This window comes from Dermacentor variabilis, chromosome 7, assembly GCF_050947875.1.
Source record: "Dermacentor variabilis isolate Ectoservices chromosome 7, ASM5094787v1, whole genome shotgun sequence".
Classification (NCBI taxonomy): Eukaryota; Metazoa; Arthropoda; class Arachnida; order Ixodida; family Ixodidae; genus Dermacentor; species Dermacentor variabilis.
In genome coordinates this window covers 153574264-153596813 of record NC_134574.1, presented here as the reverse complement: position 1 = coordinate 153596813, position 22550 = coordinate 153574264, and the positions used below count along the sequence as shown (strand labels likewise).

General features: G+C 43.3%; 1 protein-coding gene across 1 annotated transcript; it reads right to left on the bottom strand.

Moving 5' to 3' along the window:
* Positions 1-293: 293 nt before the first annotated feature.
* On the bottom strand, positions 294-21459 carry hpo (serine/threonine-protein kinase hippo). Its single transcript, XM_075699712.1, has 12 exons — positions 21135-21459; positions 20384-20510; positions 19873-20007; positions 17262-17324; positions 14212-14376; positions 12943-13110; positions 11371-11508; positions 10376-10495; positions 8887-9064; positions 7036-7229; positions 3699-4142; positions 294-1966 (listed from the first exon to the last, which is right to left on the bottom strand). Exons 1-12 carry the CDS (start codon positions 21146-21148, stop codon positions 1808-1810), a joined length of 1905 nt encoding a protein of 634 aa, XP_075555827.1. The 5' UTR covers positions 21149-21459; the 3' UTR covers positions 294-1807.
* Between the last annotated feature and the right edge of the window lie 1091 nt (positions 21460-22550).

The following is a 22550-nucleotide window of genomic DNA, read 5'->3' as shown; positions in this document are numbered from 1 at the left end:
CTTGAAGTGATTGACATTCCTTGTTCAACTACTGCTAATGACTTTTTGGTAGAAGACATTCCATGTATATCATCTTACTATGTCAACATATTCAGTAGATACTCCATCATTCAGAAAGCAACATGTAACTAATTGCTATCCAATACATTAGGATTAGCACAAGCAACACTTTCAATGCCATGAACGAAATGTCCTGTAGAAGGCCATTTTCATTGGCAGTCTGCAATGCGACTACAAAGCAACGACATGGAACAGCTGAGAAAGGTTCCAGCATAAAGAGGCCACGCAATACCTCAGCAGTCAGATGATCATGTTTGTTCCAAGTGCACTACAAAAAACACTAGAAATTCATACTTTTTTGTTACCAGCAATGCCTGCCAGCCATACAAAGATTACAGCTATGGTCTACTCTTGACACGATCCATCACTGTTACAATATAGCAAAGACAAGGCACTTCCAGGTTTACTTAGCAGCTCATCTATAAATCTGCATATGTACAAGGTTTCACAATCTGCAGCTGTCCAAAAAAGAGTCACATCTAAAGCACAGTATGCAAAATGAAAATCAGTTCACTTTTCCACTTGTGGCATGACGAAACATTTCTAAAGAAGTACATATCACGACTAGGCACACCTGTGAAAGTGAGTCAAAGGTACAATGGTCACAGAGGACCCCATGGCAACAGAGACAGCGTGACGCTTGTTTGTCCAAATTGAGAAATAACAAAATAAAAAGCACAAAGATTTTGCAAGAGTGTTCAACATGCGCTTTCCACTTAATAAATGCCCAAAAACATAGCTAAAATCTATTATCGAAGTAAAGGCAATATAAGACCAGTTTGTATATTGATCAACATATAAAAATAAACAAAAAACATGACACATAAAGGGTAAAAGCCTTGGTTGCTTAAAGCAGGTCTAAATGCACATAACCTCAGGTATGCGCTCATCTAGACTATACATTACTGCTGATTTTAAAAGAATGCAAACCAAAAAATTATTTTGCACACGATGATGTCATTAGATGTAGTGATCAAGTTGAAAGCTTTTGCTCTACTAACACAGGATTTGGTTAACCATACATAAGTCATTACCTGCCCTTCCAGTCAGATGTGCAAGGGGTTTTTGTTTTTGCAAGCATAATAAGGGCTTGGATAAGTATACAGACAGCTAAATAAGATAAATTTCAACTTCTGACCTCCTTTTCGTAACACAATCAATTCAATGACCATGTATACTACAATCAATGGTGCAATGTTCAGGCTGCCTGCAAAAACTGCAGTACACAGTTTTCTTCTAGAAATGCCTTCAGGAACCTGGACTAGAATATTCTTTCTAAGGTGAAAAAAAAAATGCCACTGAAGTTTTGAAACATGAAAGAAGAGTGCCAGTAAATGGAAACATAACTAAACTACAAGAGTATGGCTCAAGGAACAGAAATAAAGTAAAATTGCATAAGTACCCCTTTTAGTGACCTGCTAAAATATGCTAGCAGGTAAAAGGCCCTGAGTGCTCAAATGAGTAGTGTCTTATCAGTTTTGGTTTCCTCTTCAAAACAGCAAAATGTATTCCAAGTGAGAATCTGAGAGCACTGCGATGGGAAAATGAGCACGGGGTACCTGTGATGCAGCTTTTAAGTTAAAATACGTTGAGGGCAAGGTATTACTAAAACATGCTCACTGCTTCAAGCTTCTTCCCAGAATGAGATACTTTGTAAAGACAAGGCTCGAACCAGTTCATCTTCAGTTCAAAGGCAGTGTCCAAGGCAAGCACAAGACATCCACTTTAGGACGAAGGCAGTCCAGAGTTAAAAGTTTTGCTGCCGCTTTTTCTTCGCGTCCATAGCGTCCAAAATAGGCTGTCGCTTGGCATGGTAGCGGCGGCGAAGGTCTTCGATTTCCCGTTCCATCTCAGAGTCAAGGCTGGACATGCGATGACCAAGCTCCTCGTAGCTGAGATACTTGAGCTGTTGAAGCCACAGAAAGTGTAGATGTGACTGCCATTCCTAATTGACTAAATGACTGAGATACGCTCACAAAGCATGCACATAATACTGATTTGCGTTCATAGGTCGGCCCACTCATACCCACTAATATTTTTCTAGGTTCTATGTACTCACCCACACTCATAGGCAGTCATTCACGTTCATACTCACTTCCATACAGACTTACGGGTAGCCACTAATCGGCACTTACTGACAATCACTCATGTTGATAAGCACATCCACTCAGACCTACTGTCATTGACTTTCGTTCATACTCATGTTAAGCGGCACTCCTGTTCTTACTGACATACCTTCAAACTCACCAGCACTCACTCCTGTTCACTCTCACGCCCACTCAAAACCCGAGATACAAGTGTGGATCAAGTTGGCGCACTTGTAAGTGAATGTGCCAACCTATGCTTGTTACACTTGCTGTGTTTGAAGGAAAATTTTCGCTGTATCAATCTATACCACCTTGCAAGCTTATTACTTCTTCTTCAAATTTGGAAATGTCGGAGCTGTTACTACAAGCCTACCAAACCTGCAGGTTAAATTTTCTTCATGTGGTCTGCGAAAAATAGCGTCCACATGGCAAATGTGATGAATATGTTTACTTGAGGTACATGAAGAAACAAGAAGTTAAAGTCACTTCGAGGGACGAAGTCCATGACATAAGCAAAGAGCTTGTAGCTAACATTTGTCAGGAACATGCTTCCACAAAAGATCATGGTGCATGCATCTCTAATATATTCACTGAACAGCAGCAATGGAACAATGTACTGATCCTTTCTCATCTAACTAGTGATTAAGTTTTCCCACGAGGAGGAGCACACTCAAGCATTTTATTAATCTTCATTCAGAACACTTATTCAGTAGGGCTGCTTGCTAGCCCTTCAAGCAATACTGCTCAACTATAATATATTAAAACTTGTCGGGCAAATTGCTTGTTGACTTGATGTATATTACTGCAACAGAATTATGTGTCCTGCACCCTTTTGTGTCTTGCAGCATGCATCAATTAGCCTACAGAACCACTCAAAAGCAGTGTCAAGGTTGTCTGCAGTTCAAAGTGAAAAGCAACAGCCTGCTTCTGTCCATAGGTTCTACAACAACAATGCAATTGATAATCTGATAAGAGCAGATGACAAATCTTGGCTTGATTTGGCATGTACAATGAAACTTGGGAACACCCGTCGATCACTGTGATGTAGAAAGTAAAGCTGGCATGAAATTTCTATTTAGGTAGTACATAAAGAGTTCCATATTTCTGAAGAAATGAATTGCTGATGCTTCTTACTTGTTCATGGGCCAGTGCAGCCTATCGCTTAGATTTTATCTTATCTCATGTCAATTGCTGACTGAATAATTGGCATGCTCTGCGAAATCGCCCTGTTTAATGTATCAAAGCTGTGCAGTGTGCTATCAGGGACAGCATAGTGAAGGATTCCTGGTTAATTTTGAAGCCTTAGGGGTTCTTTAACGTGCCCGCAAAGCAGGTACACGAGCGTTTGCACATTCCATCTTTATTAAAATTCAGTAGCCTTGGCCAGGAATCCTACCTACAAACTTGTGTTCAGGAGCGCAACATTGTGCGCCCAACCTTGTACCATAGTGATTTTAGTCACTGCAAGCTTCCTCTGCCTACAGCTTTCACAGTTAGCCAAGTTGCGTATGGGACAGGGCACACAGGAAACAAATAATGAACTGCACTCACATAATCGAAGTCACCTTCCATGTAGCCGCGTTGCTGGAACCTTGGTACTTGCACCATATCCATGTGAGAGGGTGACTGGGCGGCAGAGAGCTGCTGCTGTTGCTGCTGCTGAATCTGGTTGTGCAGAGGCGGTTGCATCTGTCCGTGCTGTAGTTGCTGCTGCATGCGCTGAAGCTGCTGAAGCTGCTGCAACTGCTGCTGGTGTTGCTGCTGCTGCTGAAAGAGTCTCTGCTGTTGTTGTTGTTGCTGTTGTTGTTGCTGTTGTTGTTGCAGCAGGAGCTCTGCCTGAGATGCCACGCTGGCTGGCAGGGGCGTGTTCATCTGGTTCAGCTGCCGCTGAAGCTGTTGTGCAAAGTGTTCCTGACAGGTGGGCACCGCTTGAGCAACTTCCTGGTGTACATAGGCACTGCCTGTGTGGCTTGTTGCTGGTGGCCGAATCAGGCCCTGCAGCAAAGAGAGAGCGTACACGTTAAGCAAGGAACGACCAAACATCGCTGCTGCTTAAGCAAGTGCCATGCTTCATGAACTGTGTCCTGCAACTTGCACATTTACTCTCACAGCTTCAAAGGACCCTTTCAATGCAAGCTGAGCTTTGAGTTACGTAGAGTTGGGTGTGAGGATGAGTTCCGACATTGTCATGACACCAATGCACGAGTGTTAATGCTATGTTTTGTTTTGGCCATCAAGTCAAGACCTTGCCAGCAACGGTGTCCCCCCCCCCCCCCCCAGCATTGCCTATTAGCAAGGGCTATAAGGAAGCAAAGTCATGTGGTGCACCTACAAGCCAACCACAATGTCACCTTGTGTGTTTACAATTTAATAAATGCCCGTGTGTCAGCTACCGTATTCATTCAATTCTAACGCGCACCCGTTTCCCGTGACCAAAAGGAAAAAAAAAAGCGCCCTCGATTGTAACACGTACCTGTTTGCCATGACCTAAAAATTAGAAAAAAAAGTCCTTTACAGTACCGCGCCACCTCATTCTTTCATACAGAAATACAACTTTCTCTCATTTGGAAAAAACAACATTTACTCCCAATGGACTAAAGTTGCGATAAATAAATAAAGTCGCAGTTTCGCCTGAAAGGCAAAGCATTGATTATGATAGAAAATTAGTAAACAGCTACACGAAAAGTAAGGACAGCAGTTTTATTGACCGTATAAACTTTTAAACATTCGCTTACTAGCTGAATTAACAAGCATGGTGCCACCCGCATACAAGCAAACATGCTCGTCTCACTCAATGACCACGGAAACTCTTTAAACGCTACAGTGAGGAAGTGCAGTAGCAGAAGCGAGTGAAGTGACCTTTGTGCAGCCTCTCGCTTCAACGCGAACTAAGTGACGGGAACACAGCGCAACGCGCCTAGATGCGTAGATTATTGCCTCCGTTGCAGGTCGCTTTCAAGATAAGGGCCGCTCAGCCACGCCGTACATAGCAGTCGCCGGTGTAGAACGCCTCTCCTGTTTGCACCAGGCGTGCTCGCAAGTTTCAGGAACTCCGAACGCCTGTGATGCGGCCCGATTTCCATCCGTCTCCGCACATGTGATCGCTTTCCTTTTAATTGCGACATTGTGATGAACTCGGCATGTCTTTGCAGTCGGCACTTCCATGCTGATAGAGCAAATGCAGAAAATGGGAAGACAGACGGTGCACTAACCTAGCCCAAAGGAAGCATTGCCAAAGCACACGTACTTCAGCACATGGAGAAAGCTACAGCAGCTAGGCTTGAAGCGCGTACGAGGCAGCCATTTTTGAAACGCCGATGGCGACATGGTAACACAGATTTAGGGTCATACTCGATTCTAATGCGCACGCAATTTTTGGACCCATTCTATCGGAAAAAAAGTGTGCATTAGATTCGAGTAAATGCGGTATATTTCTAATCAGTTCATGTAGGTATATATTTCCTTATTTAGGCTCTCAATATCGTTGTACGTCAGCAAAGAAAAGGTCTGTTAAAACAGAGAAGTCTTGTTACAAAATATTCTCTGGAGGTGCTGGCTAATCCTTTAAATCGTGTTCTTTTTCTCTGCTTATTCACCGAGTTTGCGAATTTTAAAGAAAACACGAGCTGTTAATGGCCAGAGTCTTTCCCTGGCCTCTCTTTCTCTTTCTTTTTTTAATATGGGCAGTTGGAAAACTCGGCGAATTCACTCCAACCTGTTGCCCACATGGGGCGTACAGCTAAGGTCACCCTAAAACTCTCAAACTTGAGAGGCTTATTGAGTGAAAGGAGAGTACAGTGGACGAGCCCTGCAAGCTGTTCTGCACCGGTAGAGAAGCTAATGCGTCATGGCCAACACCTGCACTGCGAAATGTAGATTGTTAAAAAGCTGAACTGTCGAGACGTAGACCTCCACACCACCTTAACTGTATGTTTACTTTCACCCCTTAAAAAAAGAAGAAAGATTTTGTGCTTAATTCCTGCATTGTTTCAAGTCAAACATGACATGATTTGCATCCAAGATTTCGAATAATCACACACCCCTAATTACAAGTTGTCTGGACCACATCATGCTTATACCCAAACAAAATCTTCTTGCTTCTACTGTAAAAGCTCGTTAATTCACAATTCGTTAATTCTAAGTAGCTGCCGCGGTTCGTCCAACAAAGTATCAATGTATCAAACAACAATCTTTAAAGCGATCTGCGATGTTTACAGAGTGCGCGTAGTGCTGGTAGCTTCGTAAGCGATGTGCTTTCTACATTTCATTCGCGTTGAAGCAAGAGCTGTACAAAGGCTAATTCGCTCGCTGCTACCACCGCGTTTCCTCACTCCAGCATTTCTCAGCGAGTTTCCGCGGTCATCAAGCGAGATGTGTTCATGCTTACCTGTGCGCGTGTGACACCATGCTTGTTAATTTAGTTAGTAAGCAAATGTTTACAAATTTATACGGCTGATAAAACTACTATCCTTACTTCGCACAGCTATCTACTAATTTGCTATGGCAACCGATGCTTCGCTTTTCAGGCGAAACTGCGACATTCTTTTTTCTCTGTGCAAGTCAGCGTGACGAACGCGCGAATGGAGCAAGAGCCATCTTGACGTAGGGCACGTCAGACCGTGTTGGCTGCACCAGTGCTTCGAAGTACAGACATTGTCGTTCACACCAACGTGACGCGGCATGGGTGCGCACATGCTCATGCCACGTCGGACTATATGCGCAGCTTAACCAAGCAATTTTTTTCTCCGACTTTCATTAGTTCAAATTTTGTATAATTCGAATTTTCATAGCATCCCCGTGGAATTCAAATTCACAAGCTCTTGCTGTACACGGCAAAGCAGTGTGTAGCACAGAGCGCAACAGCAGGCAAAGCCTGAACTTGGCTCACCTGTGGCGCAGTGGCTGCCAGTGCCTTGGACAGGTCCTGAGGAAAATAGTTTGGGTGCGGAGTGCCGTCGTGCCGCGGTGACGCCTTGGAATTGCTTCCACTGCTTCCCTGCTGCTCCCGCTCTTTTTTGTCAAAGTGGTCCAGAAAGTACGGCCGATAGCTCTCCTTGCGCTCCCCGGTGGAAGTGTCATGACCTGCCACAACGAGATACGCCGGTCAGGTCGTTACACGGGGGGTACAACCTCAGGGGTGTACAGATATTAAGCCTGCTTAAATCTCAGAACGCTCGACTGTAACATCATTTGTTATTATAGTGACACCACCTGCAACGACCATTACCAAATGAAGAAGAGTGCCTTCTTTGCTCTGCCATCGCTGAAGTCAACGTGCATTTCCATTTTAGTCTAGAAAGTATATGCAGATTCAAACAGGCTGTCAAGACTGCCTTTTAGAAACCCACATTCTGCCATTTCACTATTAGGTATGCTCCGAAGAATCTAGCTTATTTGTTTATAATGCTCCATTTGTGGTTTTAATAAGGCGTACTTCATAATGGGCCGTGTAATGATTGAAACTTGCTAATGTAGTGACTATTGGCATGTCAACACTCTTTTAGTACATTAACGGTGAAAATGGCTGTTCATTATTTAGAAACAATTTAATATTCGTTTCAATTCATTTTTGGTACTATATTACATTCGTATTCTATTTGGTCTCGAAAATTACTCTTTGTACACGATTATAAAAGCTGTCTTTGCCATGTCAAGTACGAACAGTACTAAGTTGACATACTACTGCAGCATTTTCCTCAACCGTTAGCCATGACCCACTGAATATGTAATGTCCCCTTATTATGTGTTATGACGTACTCAGTGATGGGTCAAGAGAGTGCTCGAGGACATTTAAAAAAAAAAGCAACAAAAGACAACTAAGACAAGTAAGCCTGACAAATGTATTTTCTTGGCAAGCTGACATGATAAACATGCCTTAGGTTAGAATTTCTTCAAAGGACACTCTGAAAATCCTGTGCAGGCTTAGACAGGGATATGCACTACTGGTACTATAGCAATGAGATCCTTCCCTTTTTATGACGTGCCCTGAACCTCAAGCCACACCGAGTGCCTCGTCAAAACTCTGCCCTCAACTGCTATAAGAAAAACGCACAAACTGACAGGAACAGTTGTAATCTGAATATGACAGGCCCATATTGCTAGGTATTTAAATGCCGACATTCACAATGGCTCCTGTACAGCAGACATGTCCTGTGTGACAAAAATGACAGAGCAGTGGTTATTCAGCTCATTCATTAGCCAAAAATAAAAGCACACATGGCAACATTGCATGGCTGCCAAGGCAACAGTGGCAACTGGTGTGTTACCTTTCCCGCTACCCACCGTGGTGGCGTAGTGGCTTTGGCATTGCGCTGATAAACCCGAGGGCGCGGGATTGAATCCTGGTCGTGGCAGTCGCGTTTAAATGGGTTCGAAATGCAAAAATGCCCGTGTGCTGTGCACTGGATGCAAGGTAAAGAACCCCAGGTGGTAGAAATCAACCCGCAGCCCCCGCTACTAATTTAATTTTTAACCTTTTCTGGTGCCAAACAATGCCAGCGTGCCATCGGCACTTAATCAAACAGAGCACTTGTGACACTCTGCGGCAATGCTAGAGAGGGCAGCATTCGCTCCCGGTTGTTTCTTGTCCTTTGGCCTCGTGATATGCTCCACAGCTAGAAGCTAGAACTCTTATCTCTCCCAAGCTTTAACACAGAGCACATATTAGCTTACCCAGCCAGAGCAAACCAAACACAACTGTAATCACAGCAACAGGATGAGAATGTAGTCCAGGCCTCACGTTTCATGGTAGAGTCATCCTCCTCGCCATCACTATTGATGATCAACGTGCCAAGGTCGGACTCTAGATCACTGTTCATTGGGGCATCGCCACCAGCCCCTCTGTCAGGAACCAAGGTGCCTGGATCAGCGTCCAGTTTCACCATCGTGCCAGCATCCACCTCATCATCATCAAGAAACTGTGGCATAAAGAACACGGTAATCAGTTACTTCAATGACCAATCATCTACGACAAAGTAAACAAAGCTACACTAGGGTTTTGTAAAGGGAGGCCTAACGTTACCTCCATTCCATAAAGTCATCTTGCATGGCCTTTTCCACAACACCGCACTATGACCAACATACCGTATAGACTTGTGTAAGAGCCGCACCCCCAAATTGACAACCCAAAATGTGGAAAAAGAAATTTCAGACAGAGAAGCAATCGCTTTTATTGCCCCGATGCGACGCATGCGCTTTGGCAAATTTCCGCGCGCTGCACACTTCCGTATGCCGCTACTTGATGGACAAGTCGCCGGCTGGGCCGGCACCATTTTGACCACAAGGTTCATTTCTACATAAGGGCCGTACCTCGTCAAAATTGTAAAATAATAATGGTGGCCCTTACACAGGTCTATACGGTAAGCCAATACATACTAAAAAAGCCCGAGCCCATCGTTAGGCAGCCAGCACCACAGGCAAGTGTGGGAACCCTTGCGCTTCAAGACAGATTTAAGTTAGCACCACACAATTTTTTGCGTCAGGCAGTCATTTGTACCATTCTTTTACAGGTGACTCTGAAGAGAAGAGGTACAACCTCTTAAAAAAAAGAAGATGCATCAGTACATGCGAAACCACTCCTTCCAAACATTTTCTGCAGCAGCGTTCGTAACTTTTTGAGGGAACGTGACCAGGCTCTGGCTCAAGAACATTCAACTTTTAGCAGATTTACAAAGAAATTATGGTGATTACTTGCTTGTAATTTTGTCTTTTTAATGCCTTAATTGTGTAGATGTCTTCAATATTACCTTTTCTTCACTACAGCTTTAAATCGCCTCCTCTAGTGGCAAGTCAGCAGCCAGAAACCGGGAAAAACAACCTTTGGTTTTCTGAAAGGCATCACAAATCCAGAATGTGCTTTGCTTAGAAAAGTGGCTCTGATGCTCCCAGATGGCTCACCGATAAGCTCTTCGGTACATCTTTTAGAAGCAGCAACAAGGAGCAAGGGCCTGCCCAGCTCCATTTCTTTCCCTTAATGTCAACTAGAATATCGGCTGTGCTCATTAGCTCTCTAATCCCCACCACTGCCTTGCTGTCTCTTACTGTCACGCCTAAAATCTTTCGTTTTATCGTTCGTTGCGCGGTGCTCAACTTCTTCTCAGGCAGCTTAGTTAACCTCCAAGCTTCTGCTCAATATGTTAGTACCGACAGAATGCAATGGTTGTACACATACTCATTAAAAAAATAATAATAAAATGAAATAACCGGAGCAGCATAGCAAAAATACTGACCGCTTCACCGGTGCTGCCTCTCCTGTCCTTGCGGAATGCCTCATCCTCCTGAATGTCCCTGGCTTCAACAATCATCTGCTGCAGGATCGCCACAGGTTTTGCATTGCTGATGAAGACATGCTGTAGACAAATTGCAAATAAATAATAAAGGCCCCGCCAAGCTTCATAACCCAATACCAGGTGTTTTCCTTATGTGGGACACCTCAAAAAATAAACAGTCATATCTAAGGCCCTGTTGTTCATGCAGGTGAGCTATGTGGCTAAGCAAGTATTAGCAGCAAGAAAAACTAACAATCATATTGCTAATGAGCTAAAAATGCTCTGATTAATCTTCTGATAACTTTAGGGCACATTTTGCAACGGCAATATTAAAGCAGAATATTGCCTTTGTTAAACATGGCAAACAGTGCAGATGAAGGGGCAATTGATAACAGCAGGTTCATTGCGCTGAGCATCAACCGATTTTTATTTGCAATTACAAATATTTTTTTTTGCTTTATTTTGTTCACTGTTGTTGTAGTCTATTACATTTGTTGTGTTGTTGGTCCCTCTCTAGTTTCACGTTCATTAAATCCTAATTTTTACCACCTGTGGCTTTGCCCTCTGGTTATTTTGTTTTCACTGCGTTCTCTTGCCAGTTGACTAAGCCACTTCTGTATGGCGATGTGTCATGTGTGCCTAATACGTTGTATGACCCCAATGAAAGATCAGTTGGCAGTCGATGCATCTGCTCCCCGTTCATGTAACTTTTCCTGTCGTCTGCACTGTTCGCCATGTTCAACACAGAAGACGTACAACATAAGACTAAGCAAACGACGACAGATGTCACTATAGCTTAGCCATGCCACCAGTGCACACCATGGCACCAGTTCTGTTGTGACATCATCATCATCACACCATGACACCATGCATCATCCACTTTCGGTTAGGGGCTCAAAACAGCAGCGAAAACAGGGCACATTTGAATGCTCCGTTTACGTTTGAATGCGCCCTACCTGAAGGAGGTCCGATGCTGTGGCCCTTTCCTCTGGGTTTTTGACCAAGCACCGTGAGACGAAATCAATGAATTCCGGCGACCACCGGTCTGGATCCCGAAATGATGGAGGAGGTTTGGTGGGAATCATGAAGATTGCCTGCAAAATGAACTTTTGCTCAGTAAGTGCGGTGGTAGTAGTAGTAGTAGTAGTAGTAGTAGTAGTAGTAGTAGTAGTAGTAGTAGTAGTAGTAGTAGTAGTACCACAAGGCTTGGATACACAAGTACTTGATGCTGCAAGTCGGAACACACATGATGCGCAGACGTTATTGTATGTCATCTGTATTCCTCCTTCTAGTTGCACATTCAAGTCTGACAGTGTTTAACCAACTCACCCAATTATCTGTTCTAACATAGTCATAGCAGTTAATGGCGGAGTAGCAATACTGTAATGCTCATTCTCTCATAAAGTGTGCTTCGAATAAGCTCTGCAAGAGAGGGGCACGCAATGCAGTACGTAGTACGGACTGCCTTACTCATAAGGTCACAAAAAAAAAAGGAAACAAAGTGGATAATGATTCAAGAACGTTATGTCTTTACATGACGCGTTCATAATTAGAATGTTGACTAATGCACCAGTGCCACAGCACAGAAAGTAACTATGAAGCACTAATGAAAAGAGAACTCCAAGAAAAGCTGTGCAACTAGGGTATTGCTGACCTGTGAGATAAACATTCATGCAATATCGTTTTCAACCCAATTACATACACTTATTTTGTATAGCATGTAGTAAATACATGTAGTAAATACATGTATTAAATACATGTAGTAAATAAAAGTAGTAACACTTTCACTTTACACTAGTAGTAACACATTCCCTCCCATTTTCGTCACTTTGAATAAATACCAAACTGCCATCACTATCTTCGTGTTTCGAGTTGGCCTCGTCCTTTGGCCTCGTTTTTTGGCAATTAAAATCATCTTTATCACTGCCAATAAATTTAGTAATAGGGTTATTGCTGTCGGCACATTTTGTTGTCTGCACATTTTGACATCTGTTGATCAGTTACTGATATTAAGGTCCTGTGTGAGCACTATTTTCTCACTACTTCAATTAAATTACCTGACACTTTAATGTATGTGGCACATAGATTAATTTTCACATAACCAGAATTTAATTCAGTCGCGCATGAAAAGCTAGCATTTGGATTAAATTGTGTCGGAAGACCTATGTTGTGTTGTTAGGCCCCTTGTGCACTACAATGCCTGATGGCATGTTAGGCCAACAATGGAATTCTACTGGACTAGACTGGTTTGTGAAGCAGTTCAGTGCTGTAAGCTGTTTTACAAACCAGTCTGTCAATGTGTGTGTATGCGCACATTTACAAAATTCTTTTGATTAAAGCGTCCCAATTGCAACTCAAACCAATCTGTGTTTTGCTCCAATCTGTTTTGTTGTTGTTGCTATCTTCAGAACTCTTGTCTCAGCACAGTCTCCGACAGAGACAGATCCCAAAAATTTGAAACCTAAGACCTGCCACACATCACCAGACCGCTACTAACAATGACATGCTATGCGTTCGCCATCACTTGCCCTCATAGGGTGAATGTCCCCATAGGGCGGCTTCCCCTCAGCCATCTCCAGAGCTGTGATGCCCAGGCTCCAGATGTCCGCTACACAGTCGTAGCCAATCTCCTGGATCACTTCTGGTGCCATCCAGAATGGTGTGCCAATCACAGTGTTGCGCTTTGCCATGGTGTCCTGCAGACATGGGGGGGAGTCACACCTCTGATGTTACAACAGAAAAACAACAGCCTTGCAACCTAGGGGACAGACAGATGCTGTCGTGCATTGGTTCATGTATATCCTTGTCACATAAATAACTGCAGATTGTCTCAATAAATACAAACACTATGCAGGCTGTCTGCCCCTTTATGATTAAGGCTTTGTTTCATTTTTGATGAGTGTTCTGTGCTGCATTTTGTTATCATTAGTTTCTGCCCCTCAGCTTCTGCAAACCTCTAAATTAGAAGCAAAATGACAGATCTCAACGATGACTAGCCAACCCTTTTCTCAGACCTCTTCTTTTGTTCAGTCGCAGACATAGAAGACAAACAAAAAGCAGGGTGTAGGAGGAAGGCAAACAGTTTGCTGTCAGCCTCCTCGCTTGCATGCATAAAAATCAAGCACAGATCAGGAACGTCTGCCATCTTTGCAGCTAGCCTCACACAGTGTATAGGCGCCTCATTCCTGTGCTTTGAAATGATGCCATCAAGTGGTGTAAGTTCCAATATAAAACTGTGTTCTGCACTAACTGTGGTAGCTACATGCTTCAGTGGTAAGCACACAGCACACAAGCAACTTTTCTTTGAAATGACAGCTTTCTCTATATAAAAAGCACTACCCTCATTGGTTTGCAGCTTATTCCATCACAATGCCCAAAACTCTGCACAAGTGCACCAATGAATGCACAAAAGGATGGCTCTTGCAGATGTCTCTCTCATAAATTTTCCAAGCTGAACAACTTTCATTTACAGGTACGAATTTCTAGGACTGTCTAAGCTTTCGACAAGACTCTATAAAAGGATCACTTATAAGCAATGCTAGACAGTTAAAATGTTTTAAGTCTCTTTAATACAGCCCAAATATCAGGTTTAGAATTACTTTCACCCTTTACTCACTGCTGCAACCATGGTAACTGCACAGTGACAGGGTGGATTGCAAGAACGCCTCCTTAATTGGCTTTTAGCACACACTTAATGACTACCAGCAAACAAAACTAATGAGCAGTTAACCACCACAATGTCTTCCACAGCCCAAGTGTAGCTGTGGTGTACTAAGTTCAATCAAGCATGCACTTACTGTGAGCTGGCCAGCAACGCCAAAGTCAGCCAACTTGGCATGTCCTTCTGTGTTGAGCAAAATATTGCCTGCCTTGATGTCTCTATGTATCTTCCGCCGCTGATGCAAATATTCCAATCCTCGCAGCGTGTCGGACAGGATAGTTGCAATTTCATCTTCGGTGAGCTGAACACAGACATATCACATACGTGTGAATGCCGCAAGACCACAGCAGTTATAGCAGTTCCGTATCCTGAACTGGACTCTGACAAATAATTCTGGCACTTACAGCAGCAGAAATCACAAGTGCCACGCCTAGCAGAAACAAAACACGCACAGCAAGAGTGAGACACAACTTTTCCTTTTGTGTGACCACTTAGTGATATGATGAGACATCAACACATAACCAGTCTCTGAATTTGCTCAGGCATCATCATTTGATTCTAAACAAAGACATACCAGCTGTACAGATCAGTGAACTTGGAATATAAAATATTGTGTTACAGTTTGTTTATCTTAGTTATTTAATTCCAGTCCAACATTAAAGCACAAAAAATTGTAGCACTGCTGTGACTTTCACAGAGGCTATAAAATGCACACAAATCCAAACAACACTTATGGGTATCATGTCGACACATGCGTCATGTGTCATTTGTATTTGTGTGTGTTTTAGGAAAAAACAAGAAGCACTCCAGAAAGCAACAGGCATAATACAGGAATATGGGAGAACAGGGAACCTAACAGTATTGCCGACCAAGTCAGGGCTTCTGATACTCCAGAGAAGAAGCCTCAGCAAGAGGAAACCCAAATCAAACATAGAAATTCACATGTAAAACAACAGCACCCCTGTGGTCGATAATGTACACGTGCTGGGGCTACGCATACAGAAGGATGGCTGTGCTATGCAGGCCATAGATAAGTTAACAAGATCGACAGGGTAGGTACTGTGGATGATTGGCAGAATTACCAACAGATACCACAGGGTGAAGGAAGAAAAGATGTTATGATTGGCCCAGGCACTAATCGTCAGTTGGATCCCCATCTCCATCCTGTAACTAATGATGAGACCATCGGAAATAGAGAAGGTCGACATGTAGTTAACAAGGGCATACAAGGTAGCGCTAGGAATGCCAGCGAACACATCCATAGAAATGCTGTATACCACTGGAACCACCATCCCCACCAGAGAACTTGTCAAAACTCACTCAGATAACCAGCAACAGCAGTTGCTCAAATCAGCTACAGGATGATCAGCTACAGGATGACACCTGCCGCAACATATAGGGTACTTAGGGACACATCACCATGCTGGGCACAGCACCATGCCGCAATCACTGCCTGTGACAATGAATGAATGAATGAATGAAATACTTTATTCAACAGGAACAAGGGGAAGGGGTCATAGAGTCTTATGGGTGAGGTCCTCCGTCCAGGGCAAAAGCCCGTGCCAGAATGTTCGCCAACCACCCTACTGTCAGATTCATGGACGCGGCAGAATACAAGCAACACAGGGCAATAGTTATCAGCATCATAGACCAGGCAATAAATACAGTTGTCAAGGCATCTATAAGAACATCCAGCTGGGTAGAAGCAGAAGATGCCGCCGTTGCCCTTGCTGTGATCCACAGCAAACCGAACAGCATCATAGTCACTCACTCCCAAACAGCATGCTGTGCATACAGAGACAGACGCGTAACCCAGACAGTGTACCGACTAACGACGACATATTAGGACAAACTGCATCAAGTCAAGGTACTATGTACCCTTGGCTATGAGTCTGCCCGGTAATCAGTGAGCCCTTGCTGTAGCACAAGTGAGCACCCTCCGAGCATCAGGACAAGGAATACGGGCAACACAGATGGGTACCTGCCATCCACTGACACAGTATGCAGAGATAACACAATACTACTGATTAGGAAGAAGAAGGCTAACCCTGCCCCATAACTAGCTATACAAAGAGGAGGATGTCATCTGGCAGCGACTACAGACAAACACGTACAAACACATGAGATTAGTGAATCAGTGGTATCCCACACAATACAATGATACACGCTTGTTTTGCGGCAAATACACCAATTTTTACCATACTATCTGGGGGTGCCCCCACCATCCCCAACCCCAGCCAGTTGCAATGAGAGGCTGCGCTGCTCAGCTCTAGCCTGGATGACATTAAACAGCTGGTGAATCAGGCTCGTTTGGCTGCCAAGGCCACAGATTCTCTGGACTAAGGACCCATCCAGCTGAGACAAGATGCACTTTAATGGCTATAAATAAAGCTTATTTCTACTACTGTGCGTTTTAATCTGTGTGAAAGTATCAGCAAATCAAAGTAATTTGTTACAAATAGAGACTCAAACGATATTTTGTGAGCTCTTGGCATTAAGAAATCTGTCTCACGATGTTAAGAGTGCAAATTACAGATGGCTACTTTCACTCTCTCAAGGTTATGGCTGCAACAAATATGTTCGATGGTACGCATCTTCTTGGCCTTCATTTGCTTTCAGAGTTGAAAAATGAAATGCAGCCTTGGCACAGCTAACGGATATCAACTGATAAGGAAAACTATTTTGTGCTGCATCCTTTGTGATGTTACGAATGTGAATACAATTTTCACAATTGCCAGAAGTCAGCTGCCGCTGTTCAGTTTTTTTGTTATAGCTAATATACTTTGAAAGGTGGCTCACCCTATGTTGCCACGCTTCTTGTTTCATGAAAGTTTTCACCATGAAAAAGCATTAAAGTAATAAGAAATACACAAATTCTAAATCATTTGACAACAGCCTGGAATACTTTCTGTATAGGAAATAAAACAATCGCCAAACTAGAAGCGATCACTGAACCAAACTGTAGTGGACAATGGAAGGAGGACAACCTACGCACTTCCAGGTGTACCTGAGCATGCTCTTTGTTTACAAATTTGAAGCAGGTCAACTAGGAGATGTTGCATGCACAAAGCCAACGTAACAGGCTCTGTAATGCTTGCAAGTGCTTTTAGTAAATAAGGAATGCGAGGGAGACCCTATTTGGCAAGTGACAGCAGCATCACAGCAAGGAGCAGAAAACAGTCTTACCGTTTTCTTCCGTAACCTCATGATGTCCGATACCGATCCTCCACCACAGTACTCCATAACAATCTGTCAAATTAGGGAAGAAATGTTAGACCTGGAAACACAACTGCTGTACATTTATGCTACAGTTAACAATGGTTGCAACAACTTTATTGTAAAGAAAATGTGATGCCTCAATTGCACCTTTACAAGATGTACAATTGACAGTTTTGATGAGCTTCGCTATTTCGTCGCTTCCACAAGGGATACTGGCACATCGTACCGGCCCTTAGAACACTGAAAGGCCACTGTGGTTTGAAGCAATTAATTTACTGCAATTCACTCCCCCATCTCCCCTTCGCTTTTCTTTTCACCTTGATCAACTAGCTTGACTTTCTATATGAATGGGTGGAAAAGCGAGGATGAAGATTCACAACAGGAGCAAGCTTATGTGTTGCTCGGCTAGCTGGTTCATACCTGCAGGCACACTTTAATATTTGTGCATATAGTGCTTTGTTTAAATGGACACTAAATAGAAATGCTAAACCAGCCTAGACTGATAATAGTATTCTTTCAGAACTATACTTTCGTTGATTTTGCAGTAATATGTTGATTATTTAGAAGAGAAAACTGAAGTCAAAGTTGCATTTTACTGAATTTCATGTCGAAGCCTTAGCGCCTGAACGTCAACGTGCCATCATGTATTTCAAAGTTTCGTTTTTTTTTTTTTCATATTAGGGCCATTGTGGCTCAGTGAAAGTTCTTTAGACCTGCTAAGTGTAGTCTTTAGCTCCCTTAGAATACAATTCTGTCCACCTTTGCCAATGAACAACTAACTAGGCCTAAGCAGGTGCCAAGAAAATACACGACATCACAGCGAGCTGGTACAAGAACTTCCAAGGTAGGGGAGCCACCAATCTTGTGTTTTCCTGTCTTTTATAACTTACCAAGCCTCCTTTCGTGGTAAGAGATTTATCAGATTTTGTCAGATTTTAGTACAGTAATGTTGTACATTTGAGCAAGTACAAATTGAGTAACACGACGGGGTGTCCCAAAGTTAAAACTGTTAGAGGGTCGCCCTAGAAGCATAAAGCTAAGACATTTCTCTTGTGACTTGTAAGACAAAATTTGATGTGACCTGTTGTCATCATTTTAGCTCTATGTAGGTTTAGCAAGAGGGCAGCCTTTCCACTTCCATTCTTTTAGGTAATTAACCCCAAGTAGTACAGTTCAATTCAATTCAGCTTTATTCAACATCTGCCAGATGTTTGGGGCACGGACAAAAAGCCTGAAAAGGCTTGAGTGATATGTCATTAACCCTTTCTGTCACTAAATTAATGACATCTGCATATTGAAAGTTATCTTATTTTTGTTCCACCAATTTCCACTCTTACAACACTCTCCTTTAGCACAGAATTTCAAAGTACATATTTCAGTAACAGTTAAATAGATATGTGAAAAAGTATAGCCTTGCTTAACACATTTTTGAACTTTGAACAAAGGCTGTCTCAGCAAAATTTAGTTAATAAGCACTTGATATATGTAGACATTTTAGTAAAATGTGGTGTCAAGCATCCCCACTTTCCTAATATACATCTAGAGCTTTGAGTGACTAATCAAGACAAATGCTCTGCTGCTGTTGATGCAATAGTATTTCAAAGGCTTTTTTAAAATATCCTATGAAAGTTTCCATTATCTATTTTATATTTGCTACTAGTTGTCTGCTACCACATCCTTTTGTAAAGCGCATTTGGTCAATTGCATTGTATGGCTTTGACCATGATTGAGTTGTTTTAGTGGAAGGATTTTCCCTACATGAGATATTAGAGCAGTGGTTAGAAACTTTGAACATTCGCTTTTGTGTGCATTTGAGAAAAAAAAAAACATCTGCCTGAAACTAGCATGAAGCTACAAAGAGAAACCATAGGAGTTACTCAGAAAGAAAGCTTCGTAGTTGAAAAATTCATCCTTGCCTCTGAATTGAGCCATCTCATTATTTTGGCAGGGCAGTGGTGCTGGTTTCGATCTTTGGATTTGGACAAATTTTCCACTACAAAGCTTTCTTGAATGAACTAGTACAGTTTCTCTTTGTAGCTTTGTGCTAATGTTGGGTGGATGACATTTTTCCTTTGCATGAAGGTCCTGCAGATTCCTACAGAACTTACTAGCCATATCTTCTTTTTGTGTGTGGGATCAAGGGAATGAAAGTTGACTTTTGCCAATCTTTCGGCCATTCTGCTTTCTTCCAAATTTACTGACATAACATGGTTATTACTTTTGCCGATTCTGTGCTTAATTAGAAGGCATGGTATTCTGATATAAAGAGAAAAGCTGTTGCTCCAGCTCTAGGTGCACATTTTATGGCATTAGTAACACCATGCTACGTCAATGGAAGCTTCTAGTAGAACATTTTATCAGTTAGTGGCATAATAATAACAAAATTATATGTAACAGACACAGCAAAAATTATGAATAGCCACCATATTTCATATAGTTGATCTCACATCATACAAAGAGCAAAGAGTGAATGAGGGGTCAGGAATCTAATGACGACCAACAGCAGATGAAAAACTGCCCAAAGCAAAGTGCCAGTTTCTGGCATAAGTGAGAGAGTGAAAAAAAAAAAAACACATACCCACAGGTCAGACCCTTTAAAGTATGAGCCATAATACTTGACCACGTATGGGCTGTCACACTGCTGCATAATAGAAATTTCCTTGATGATTTCCTGCAGATCTGTGTCCACAGGCACTTGCTTGATGGCGAGCACCTAAATGGCATTTATTTAGGTTATTATCAGCACCTATCAGCATGTCAGGATCAGTTACATTTTTGCCGCACCCAATTCTTGGTGCTTGTTATTCATATTTATAACACGTTAATGATTTGATAGAAATCATCGATTTTGTTTTAGCGTGAAGACTAATCACAAAAATATGTGGACTGTGCACATCAAGAAACTGTGAATGACCATGTATAAACACTGCACATCAAACAAATCCACGTTAGTGTTTCCATTATTAAATTTCCATTATCTACGGTAAAAACTGCTTTTTTGAGTCAGGTGCGTTGCTCCTAATTGGCAAATTTACTGTATAGCAGTGAATAACTACGGTCAGTAAAATGATCGCGGTGCGACACGTTACCTGTCCAGACTCCTTGTGTAACGCTTTGTAGACACTGCCATAGCTGCCTTCGCCGAGCTTACAGATGATGTCGAAGACCTCTTCTGGCTGCCGGGTCAGGCTCTCTTCGCTTAGTTTCTTTAGTTCGCTGGGACATTGCATGGAACAAGAGAGACACGGTTCGAGAAGATGCCCAGATCAGCACCAAGCTGCACATGCTCCCAAGCACAAGGCACAAGAACTTATGTTAATGAAGCAATGTTACCTCGATCGTGAGTAATCAAATACTCAAATCCCGCTCGCACCTGTTCAAGCAACGTCAAGCGCGAAAGTACCCTAGTATGAAAGAGATTTCGTGAGGAGGCGTAATCCAGGCCGGAACTCGTTCCGGAGGCGTTCTCGTGATATCCGTAGAAGTGTAAACGGTTTACAAAACGTGACTGGCAGGAATGTCGCTCACAGGAAATAAAAACGGCGGCTGGCTAGCAGCCCATTTACGGCCAACTTGCAGTCTGTTCACCCAGCCGCCTGTGCGCACACGATGGCAAAAGGCGGACGGCTTAGAGAAAGCTCAGCTTCCGGATGCGGGCTCTACGATCGTCTATTGCCACCGCCGTACGACGTGATTTCGGCAGGGCCAGTTCCGACTACTCGCCGCATGTTAGTCAGTGAAGAATAACGCGAAACGAATCCGAATAAACCACTGGTTCCTAGGCTATTTTCGGTAGCAAGCTCGACGGGCAGGGACCGAAAAAGCGCAAACAATACGGACCTTTTAGACGACATCGTGAGCGCTCAAGTTCCTGCCTCCTGAGGGCATGTTCGCCGCACAGCACGTTGTCACAAAACACAGTCCCACGAACGGTCATTCACAGCAAGCCACCCATAGCGATGCTCCGATGCCCACGATGCTTTTAGGTTAGAACCTCCACCACACTGAGGGTACACTATCAAGCGAGACACATCACGTACACATCAAAACACAACCGCCACAAATGACTTCGCGATCGCTTTCAACAGAGCGGTAGATGGGAGATTGCCTTGGTAGCACCGGCGAGTTTTTCTTTATGCCGAGTGCTTTCGCCTTTCGCGGCGCCACAAACGACATGCTATGGCTAGGTCTGTCATTTACTGAATAAAGTAGCCAGACATTGCGTGGCGCTACAGTCGACAAAAAATAAAAGATGGTAGAAAGAGCGCGCAATTTAAAATGTTTTCAGGCTTCTGAAGTGTTAAATCGAAGCCGTTTCATTTAGCGCCATTCCATATCATGCGACTTTATCGAAGGAGCGGCTGGAGTTTTTTTCGTAGCGTTGAGCTGTCCTTTTGCTGACAGCCTTTGCTACGGCTGCGTCATGAGTGATATGGTCTGACCGGGAGCATTTATGCGCGTCTGAGTGACGCATCGTGTGGTCACTGCACAACTTCCTTTAATTTGCACACACGTTCAGCCTAAAATAGCAATTTCCCGTTCGATATATTTGACCCGCCCCCCATCCGCTTCTTTCTTTGCTGAAGTACCCGTCGACGTCAGAAAATGATTAGAAAACCAGCTCATATCCAGAGAAACATGCGAAAACATAGGAAGCGTTGATGGAAAGGTGCGACGAGCTCTGACACAATTGAAGATCTGGTGCAAAACCGACCAACGTAAAAAAGGACGAAAATATGCAAAGGTAGAACACAAAAGATTGAGAGAAAAATAAAAACAGTGATTGCAAACCAATCTCGAGCCTGCGTATCATGTTTGCACATGCTGTCGACGGTTTCCACAAAAGAGGGAATACCAGCTGGGTGGACATCTTGCTAATGTGGAATGGGAGAAACAGCGGTAGGGTACCGTGGGTGCTATACACGGTGGAAGATAGCTAGGTACTATATAACATACAAGACTATCTCATGTTACAAAAGAAAAAAAAATGGAGTACGCTTAGAGTGGAACGCGATAGCATTCAACGATCCCTCGCTGCTCTTCACGCTTCCCGGCAACTGCAGCGCATGTAACCGTAAGGTTTACCGGGAAACGCTCGTGGCGAACGCTATATGCACGAAGGTGGGCTTTCTGATAGAAGCGCGGCCTGTCGTGCGCCATCTGGAAGTCTTTCAAGGAAGCGGGCGCGCCGCTCCGCGGACTCATATTTATACGCGCCGTCGTGCCCAAATGGCGGACGCCGTCTCCGGTCTGCGC

Excerpts from the sequence above, each read along its gene's own strand:
- hpo (XM_075699712.1), bottom strand. Across the intron at positions 20,008-20,383 it reads TACACAAGGAGTCTGGACAG|GTGCTCGCCATCAAGCAAGT; the intron begins GTAACGTGTCGC and ends AATGCCATTTAG. Across the intron at positions 7,230-8,886 it reads GGATGACTCTACCATGAAAC|GTCATGACACTTCCACCGGG; the intron begins GTGAGGCCTGGA and ends TCGTTGTGGCAG.